Source organism: Octodon degus, unplaced genomic scaffold (genome assembly GCF_000260255.1).
Source record: "Octodon degus isolate 3935 unplaced genomic scaffold, OctDeg1.0 scaffold00024, whole genome shotgun sequence".
Lineage (NCBI taxonomy): Eukaryota > Metazoa > Chordata > Mammalia > Rodentia > Octodontidae > Octodon > Octodon degus.
Window position 1 is genome coordinate 18,752,874 of NW_004524600.1, and position 9,007 is coordinate 18,761,880.

A 9,007-nucleotide genomic window follows, 5' to 3' on the forward strand; every position below is an offset into this window, starting at 1 on the left:
GAAGACAACAATATGCAATGTACTAATTATTGAAACTGTCCTACTAATCAGTTTTGAAACTATCTCATTGCTATTTGTTTCTCAATTGAGAATAGGGGCTCTGTGTGTGCTGTACGTCGTCTAGCAGTGCAGTGCTCCCTGAGGTGTTTTACACATGAGGAGTAACAGAGGTACAGACCAGTGTCCTGTGGACCCTCTAAGCATCTCGTTAGCTGTATGTCATGAGAAGCCATGGGGATGCCAGTGTCATGAGAAGCAGACCAGATAGGGCCCAGATCATGACTGACTTCTGGACCACACTGATTTAGGTGGTGATGGAGAAGGGTTGTTTTGCTGTTGAACCTGTTTCCTTCGAGAATCCTCCAGTGCACTTTGTCATTATGCGCTTGTTCAAAAGCTCTGTTTACAGATGATTGGTTGGGCAGTGCCACGAAGTCTGGGTGGTCAGTGTCGCTAAGTTGTGTTACTGAGGAGCAGGAAGTTCTGGTGTGCTGTTGCACAGTAGGTGACTGTAGAGAACGAAAATGCATTGCACATTTTAAAAAGCTACAAGGAAGCACAAGGAACGCTTTCACTGTAAAGAAATGATCAGTGTTTGAGAAGATAGATATAACTTTTGTACTGTATCAGAACATTATATGGAACCCCACCTGGATTAATATATGTTTTTATGTATCAGTTAAAAGTATTCAGGAAATAGAAAATTTAAAAATTAGAGAAGAAAATGAAAGGCAGGTAGTGTGTGGGGTGGTCTTCAGGAGATGAGAACCTTGTCCTGTGTCCTATTTGAGAAGTTCCGTGATGTGGAATAGAGAGAGATTTATGTCCTTCTACACTTGAAAGCAGAAAGGGCCTAGACAGGAGGAAGCCAGAGAAAGAAATGGGCAAAGACTAAAAGCAAGAGTTCAAATTCAGAGGCACTGGGGGCTAGGGATATAGCTCAGTGGCAGGGCACCTGCCTAGCAAGCATGAGGTTTTGAGTTCAATTCCCAAATCAAAAAACAAAATTTCAGAGTCTATGAAATATAGATAAGAGGTTAGGAATCAAGGAAGGAAAATACGATTTATTTCCTTAAACACTGAAATTAACTGAAAAAGGTAATTTATTTTAATTTGGATAATTAAGGTAACTGCTAGAGACTAGAAATGCTGTTTTTTTTTCATGTTGCTACGCAATTCAATGACATTACATAATTTTTTCTCACCTGATTAGTGGATCTCTTAGAATTGAACACAACAAATGAAGTTTTCAAGCAGCACAAGCTGAACCAAAATGACCAGCTGCTAAGTGTCCCAGACGTCATCAACTGTCTGACAACAACCTATGATGGGCTTGAACAAATGCATAAGGACTTGGTCAATGTTCCACTCTGTGTGGACATGTGTCTCAACTGGCTGCTCAATGTATATGACACGTAAGTTTGTATTTTTTTTTTCCATTAACTAATAATCACTGAATGAAATATGTTAGTGATAGAAAATGCTTAGTGAATTTTTTGAAATATGCTTTTCCAGTGTAAATATTAACTTGTTGAAAATAAATGACTTTCCAAGCCATATGAACTCTTCACAAATAATTGAAGAAAGAGTAGGCAACTATTGTTTTAAGGATTTGCTTCAAATTACAAAGGATTTTAAATTTATTCTTTGTAAAGAAGCTAGAGAACTCAGCTCGTGGGGGCCTGAGGCAGGAGGACTGCTGCGAGTTTGAGGCCAGCATGGGCTACAAAGTGAGTTCAAGGCCAGCCTATACTATATAGTAAGACCCTGTCTCAGAAAGACCAAAAAACAAAACAAACAAACAAAAAAAACAAACAAAAGAACAGAGAAATCTAAAGAAACCTAAGAAAACTATGTCTTACTTCCTTTCCCTTATTCCTTAACATCTTCCACTGTTTCTTTTTTTCAAAAGGAAAGCCTTTATATTTATTATTATGAGTAAAAAGAATTTATTGGCTCATAATATTGTGTGCTTCAATTTTTGCACAACGGATTAAGAGTGATTTGAATGGCAATGAATGGAATTTAATTTGTCTTTCAGGGTTAACCGTATTTATTGCCATGCTGGTTAATGAGTTTATATGGTATTTTAAGTAATGTATGCTACAGGACCTTCTAGTACTTGTGATTTAATTAGGTGTCGGTGTTACATAAAGAGCACTCTCAACTTCCGGCACAACTCATCTGCCGTTCATTTGGCCTTTACGATGATGACAATCTGGGTATGAACTAATCAGCTCTAGCAAGACCTGCCACAGGCTGGCATTTCGGAGACGTTAGGAATTATCCGTTCTGTTGGTAGCGTTTTAAAGTATGCAAAGATGAAATAAGAAAATTAGGGCTGTTTTCTTTCCCTCAGCGTCTCAGTTATTTTCTGCTAAGCAGCTACAGTCGATGAACATTTGTACCTATCAGGCTTTGATTTAAAAAGAAATAAAATAGATGATAGTTTGTAAATGTATGTGTATTTAGCCTGTTGATTTTGTATAAGAAATAAATGATGATAGCTTTAGAGATGCTTCAGCTAAAATTTTACTCTTGCATTAGAAAAATCTTTTTTCCTATAATGTTTATAAATATTATGAAGTCTTTTTGAAAACAACAACATAGCCATTGTGTACTAGAAGGCCCCAGTGAAGCGCACGGAAGCGTGACTCTTTGTTACCATAATGAATACAGCAGGATTTAATGCATTTCTGTCGGGTATCTAGTCATGCATTTCATTTTAATAGAGGTTTTTATTCTAGAATAAAATATTATCATTAGCATTAACCCATCATTAATTTGCTCTCTATTTTTTAAAAACCTCAAAGGAAACATTTTCTATAGTAAATTTACCAAAACAGCTGGTCAGTTCAGCCTTTTAAATGTAAATGCATATTGCTAAATTCATAGAATAAGAGGAACCTCACTCACCCCTGCGGAGTAGAAGAGACGTATATGTACGTCTTTAGTCATATTTTAAGGGAGAACTGGAAAGGAAATTAAAACGCTTGCCCTCAGCATCCTCTGTCGCTCTGACACACCGTGTTAGTTTTCTGGGGCAGCCACCACAAAGTCCCATAGGTTGGTGGCTTAAAGAGCATCATGCATATCGTCGCTGTGCTGTAGGACTGAAAGCATCGCTGCTGCTTTCTGAGGCCTCTCCCCTCAGCTGTCGCTCCTTTGGGTGTCTGTGTGGTCTTCGGTGTTAGTTCATTTCTTCTTCCTAGAAGGGTGCTACTCATCTTGGGTTAGAGTTCACTCTCCTGACTTCACTTTCACTTAATTGTCATAGAGACTCAGTCGCCTGATACAGTCACCTTCAGTGGGATGAGGAGTTAGGGTGTCAGCATAGGAATTTTAGAGGAACACAGCTCCCAACCTATGCATGCACTACTGCTGTTTTCTCTGGAGAGCCAAAGAAGCAGTGTCACTTAGTTGAGAAGGAAGTGGTGTGTAGAATGTGATCATGTGCTAGGCCCCCTTCCCACCGTCAAAGATGAGCACATGGGAGCGCTGCACTAAAGTACTTGTTCTTATTTAGAAAATCTCATGACATTTCTCATTTCCCCTTTTAAAGGGACAGAGAGTCTACTGGCTTAGCTTCCGTGCATGCACAGAAATACAGCAAAGCCCATGACAAGTAAGAATGGACGCATCAGTCTAGAGTTCTATCTCTGAGGGAAGTGTAAGGGTCTAACTGAAGGGAAAAGCAGTTTTTCTTACAGTGGAAATCGCACATGTCTGAGTTGATTGTCTCAGTTTCTCTACTGCAACTTGCTCATTTAGCTACACAGTTGTTGGCCTGGCCGAATAGCTCAGCGGATTAAAGCCCCTGCAAGCAGGTGTAGGGGCTGGAGGTTCGATCCCCATCCCTGCTGTGCGGGCCCCGCCCCAGGGACGTGCTGAGACCACATTTGGCATGCACCTGTAATCCTAGCTCTTGGGGGGCTGTAAACAGGCGGATCACTATGAGTCCTATCTAGTAGTGAGACCCTGAACACCCTGTAGACCCTTCCCCAAAATAAAAAAATATTGGCAATGATAATAATAAGGTAATAAACAATTGTTGCTGTTTGCAAGCCTAGCTTCTCTCTGAGAACACGATGCAATCTATGGTCTTCTCCCAGTGTACCAGGACATTACAGACCCTTGAACTGTTGCTGAACTTTATAGATAACAGCTTCAGTTAACAGCTGTAACATTCACTCGTTAATTATGTCACTCAGCTCTCTATCATGGTAACAAATACCTAAAATATCCAAAGTTATGCCAAAATAAGAAATAAATAGATGGGCTGTGTCAGCTCACAGTTGTGTAGGCTTCAGCCCAGGAGCAGTTGAACCTGTTGCAGCGGGTGAGGAGGCGCATCCTGGAGGCAGAAGGAACCACTCACCTGGTGGGCAGGAAGTGGAAGACAGAAAGCAGAGCAAGGTCTGTGTTCTCCCACAAGGGCACATACCAAGCACTGAGGAACCTCCTGCACACAGCGTTAGGAACCAAGCTGCAAGCCCATGGCCCCTTGAGAAGAATCTAGATCCAAACTGAAGCCTTAATCTGGCATTCTGACGGCCTTCCTTTGTGTAGTTCGGTGCAACCTGGAGAAGAATTGTCAGGTGTAAAGGGCCAGGGAGATAGCTCAGTGGACTAAGTGCCTGCTTTGGCAAGCACAGCCGGGACCAGGGTTGTATCCCTGTCCCACACGCCACGCACTGAGCCCAGCCCTGGGCTGTGCAGAATCAGGGACTGAGTCTGGGTGTGGTGGTGCACGCCTATAATCCCTGCGTAGGGGAGGCTGAAAACAGGAGGATCAGTACAAGTCCAGGCTGCTTAGTAAGACTCTGTACCAAAATACAGGAAATGAAGAAAAGAAAAGAAAAAAAAGAGCTGTCAGCTGTACCTAGCTCTTGAAATAATGAGTGATGCAAACATAGTAGACCATCATATTCCTTGAGCAGAAGAGCGTTGGGGAATCTCTGTTTCCTGATTGCAAGACCAGAGCAATATAAGGCTATTTATTCATAGCCACTTTTTACATATGAAAGTTATTGGGGTTTAATGTTTGAATATTTTTGCCAGTCACTTTGTTGTGCTTACATATTCCCTATAGCTAGAAAAAAAATGGTGCTTTGTTATTTCAAGTAAGCCATCTCTTCCAAGGTTTGATATATCACCAGTTTGCGCTTGCATTCAGAGTTTGGAAAGAAGAATCCGTTTTTATGTACTGCAGCTGACAAGAGTTTAGATCTCTGGTTCTGATTGCGATGTGATTCGGCAGCCACTTAACTTTGGCATTTCACTTTCTCATCTGAAGATTTGAAATAAAAATATCTGCTCAGTTTATCACACAAAAGGGGACTGTGAAGGGCAAGTGAACAAATATATGCAAAATGGCCTTCATAAGGTGTAAAGATAAAATTGATCCCGTTCTTGAGTTCATAGCCTCAGGCAGGCTGCATCCTCTCAGCTTAGAAAGTCTTATTGCACAATCTTCTTCCTAGACTTGGTGGAAATCAAAAGCATTTAAATCACACTTTAAAGGAGTAGTCGGGAACATGTGGTTTAAATATTGTTTTTTTTTAATTTGTGGAAAATATTAGCCTCATTTGTTGCTGTATAATTCATATTTTCCAGTATTCCAAGATGCTTCTAATCTTCCATGTACTTGCTTCACCAGTTCAGCTAATTTCAGGAGTTACTTAGGAAAACTATCAGGGGAATCAAATAACTTAAATATTGGGCAATATCACTTACTTAAATTTTGTTGACTTGGCCGGGGAGATAGGTCGGTGGTCTAAGGCAAGTGCAAGGACCTGAGTTCAATACCCCGTGCCGTCATGCCATGCCAGCCCGCTGGGAGTAGGCCACTGAAACTGGGTGTGGTGGCGCATGCCTGTAATAGCAGCACAGGGGAGGTTAAGACAGGAGGATCACTATGAATCCAAGCTGCATAGTGAGACCCTATACCAAATAAATAAATAAAATTTTAAAAATGTGTTGGCTCCCTGTTGTCTCTCAGATCTGTCTTTTTCTTCATGCATGTTCGTGATACACAATAATGACCTTTATCTGGAGATATTGGTACATTTGTATAGTATCTTGATCACGTTGCCCTCAGAACTCGCAGTCCTGGGCCTCAGCTTCATCTGATTGCTGTGTGGCCTGTGTTTACTCTTACCTGTCTCCTTGCTCAGGCTTTTCCTATTACCATCCCTGTAGTTGAGAGAGCGAGTCGCTACAGGCCTGATTTCAGACCTCTCTTCTCCAGCAAATGTTGCTCCCACTTACGACTGCTTACACTAATCCTCATGACTGCTCAGCCACGAAGATGTTGTACTTGGTTCTTCATTTCCATATGGAAAGGTTGATCTTTATGTTTTCTGTCTTACCTCCCCAACTCGCCCATGAGTTTATCTATCTTGGTAAGAACCATGTCCTCTATTTTTTCTTGGTCCCTGTAGTACACAGAACAATGCTAGATTCACTGTCAGCCTTTACGACTGTCTGTGGTAGATGAAGGGAGGGTGGACATTTTCAGTTGTCTCTCTGACGATGTTTCTGTCCTGTGTTGTTAAGATGGACTGGAGATCATGCTCTACCATGGATCATTTTGATCATTTTCCCCTTAAGGGACTGCTTTGTTCTTAGATGCGTTCACGTACAAGTCTCAGACTATTCAATAGATTTTTGTTATTTTCTGGGAGTCTATTGTTTATAGTCAGAAAATAAAAACTTATGATTTTAAAGGAAGAAAGCTGATACCGAATGTTTCATGTAATAATCAGAAACTCTTAAAAATATATGTAGAAATACAACTTATATTCTGGCTGAGTTAAGAATTAATTTGAAATTGGCATTGCTTTAGTTGTGACAAGCTGGGAATTGTTCTTTTAATCTAGAAATTCTGCCATATTTAAATATTATTTCATAAGTCAATTCTGAAGGACCTGATAAGTTGTCTGGATGAGATTTAACATAATCATAAATTCTATGCTGAGGAATTATTTTCATATTTTACCAATCTCCAAGCATGCTTTATCTTTTAATTTATTCTATGCTTTATATGGCATGGTATAGATACAAAAATTGCTTGAATATAATTTGTGAGGAAGAATATTAGTGTTACTGCCAAAATACTCAGAAGATAAAAATTGAAATATAATTTGGCAGTAAGACTACTTAAAATTATTGTTATGTAATAAAATAGTTTATAATAGTATGAACTAGTAAATACTATTTAGACATATATCATGTAAACATTTGGTCGTAGTTTTAAGTGTACTATACTTGTACATAAATCATAGAGTAAAACCGTTTGCTAGCATTATATAATTCATTGGTTTTAGATATAGCTTGATAATTCCCCATATTATCAAGACCCCATGCCTGTCTATTTAAAATTGTTAATAAAATTGCTGTAGAAATTTGTAAAGACTGCACTGATAGAAGCCAAAGTAAGTGAACACAGTAAAGTTTTAAGTATTCAACAAGTTCAAAGTCTTCCATATAATCTTAATTTTCATCAGTTTCCTCATACTTGTTTTAGATATATCTTTTTATTTCTTTGTTATATGAATATTTTTTGTAGTTGTAGCCATTTCTTGTATTTATAATCATTGTACTTTTTCTCTTCTTAATTTCTTTTTTTTTAAACCTTTTTTTTAACATTTATTTATTTGTGTGTGTGTGTGTGTGTGCGCGCCCGTGTGTGTGTGTGGCCAGCTCAGCCCACCAGGGGGCGGGGCTGGCTGGCATGTGGTGCTGGGGGATCGAACCGCGGTCCCTGTGCATTGCTAAGCTTGTTCCAAGTAGGTGCTTTAGACCACTGAGCCATCTCTCCTGCCCCTCTTCTTAATTTCTTATACATTTCTTTCTTCCAATTTTACATGTACATATCTGGTAATATGAACAACTGATTGGAAGACAACACTATGTATTACAACAAATAATATGAAATCCAAATTACTTTGTTAAGTGAAATTCTGTACCACTTGTGATTTTTTGTTTTAATTCTAATTTGTACTCTCTTTAAAAAGTAAAAAAAAAATCCATTAACAAATTTTAACTCATCATGAAATCTTTTTAGCTTTATAGGTACTATTTTCATTTTGCTTTAATTTGTTCTGTTTAGTTTCTGTGTTGTGTGTAAAGTGACAGCCAGTTAGGGGTTTCTCCAGAGTTGGTCAACCACTGTTAAGGTATGTCATGAAATTTCAGGATGTATTTAATATGAATGACAAAATTGAGTTGAAAGCGTGTTTTAAGATACAATTTTTAAATGATTTACTCTCAAGAAACAACTTGGGGAAGAATTAGACTACTGCATACAGTTTTAAATGCATCTAACGCATGGAAATTCTTATCATTTCAGGGGTCGAACTGGGAAAATTAGAGTGCAGAGTCTGAAGATTGGATTGATGTCTCTCTCTAAAGGTCTCTTAGAAGAAAAATACAGATGTATGTAAGACTTTTCCTGTATCAAGTGTTTTCTCTAATAATACTTGTAACAAGTGAGAACTTACTGTCTGAGATTTTTCTAGTAATGGTGGCTTCCATTTTTAAGTTTTTACTGTGTGTGTAGCAGGTTGGACAAAAGGTAACAGCGCAGAATTCTGGATTTTTGTGAAATGAAAAGCTGCTTGCATGACCACAAGGAGCAGTGTGCATTGATGGAGTGAAAACCAGCTGCAAATTTTTATCTCGCTTAATTTTTAGAATAATCTCTGTGAAACATAGGCATAATGGTTTCCATTTCCAATTGAAGAAAATAATGCCCAAGTAGGTTTTTTTTAAAAAACCTAGTTTGCAGCTGCAGAGTCCAGTACATTGTACAGCATGATCCTAGGTTTTTCTGATTTCCAAAGCTCAAGTTTTTCAACTGTATATGTCCACAGTGCTTTAAAAAAAAAAAAAGATAAGAATAACTAGAATCCTTATGGATGCAATCAAATCATATTTCTAAATATTTATATTGTATAGTTGTTTAAAAAGAAAATGATAGATGTTTATATTGTTAGTTTATAAT

The 9,007-nt window shown here is 38.5% G+C and overlaps 1 protein-coding gene across 1 annotated transcript in view; it reads left to right on the plus strand.

The window, feature by feature from the left end:
* Window positions 1–9,007, plus strand: part of Utrn (utrophin) — a 522,813-nt gene that overhangs the window by 456,831 nt on the left and 56,975 nt on the right. Inside the window, exons 61-62 of the mRNA XM_023712207.1 lie at window positions 1,214–1,415; window positions 8,354–8,439. Coding sequence (XP_023567975.1) covers window positions 1,214–1,415; window positions 8,354–8,439 — 288 coding nt within the window. The remainder of the gene's footprint in view (window positions 1–1,213; window positions 1,416–8,353; window positions 8,440–9,007) is intronic.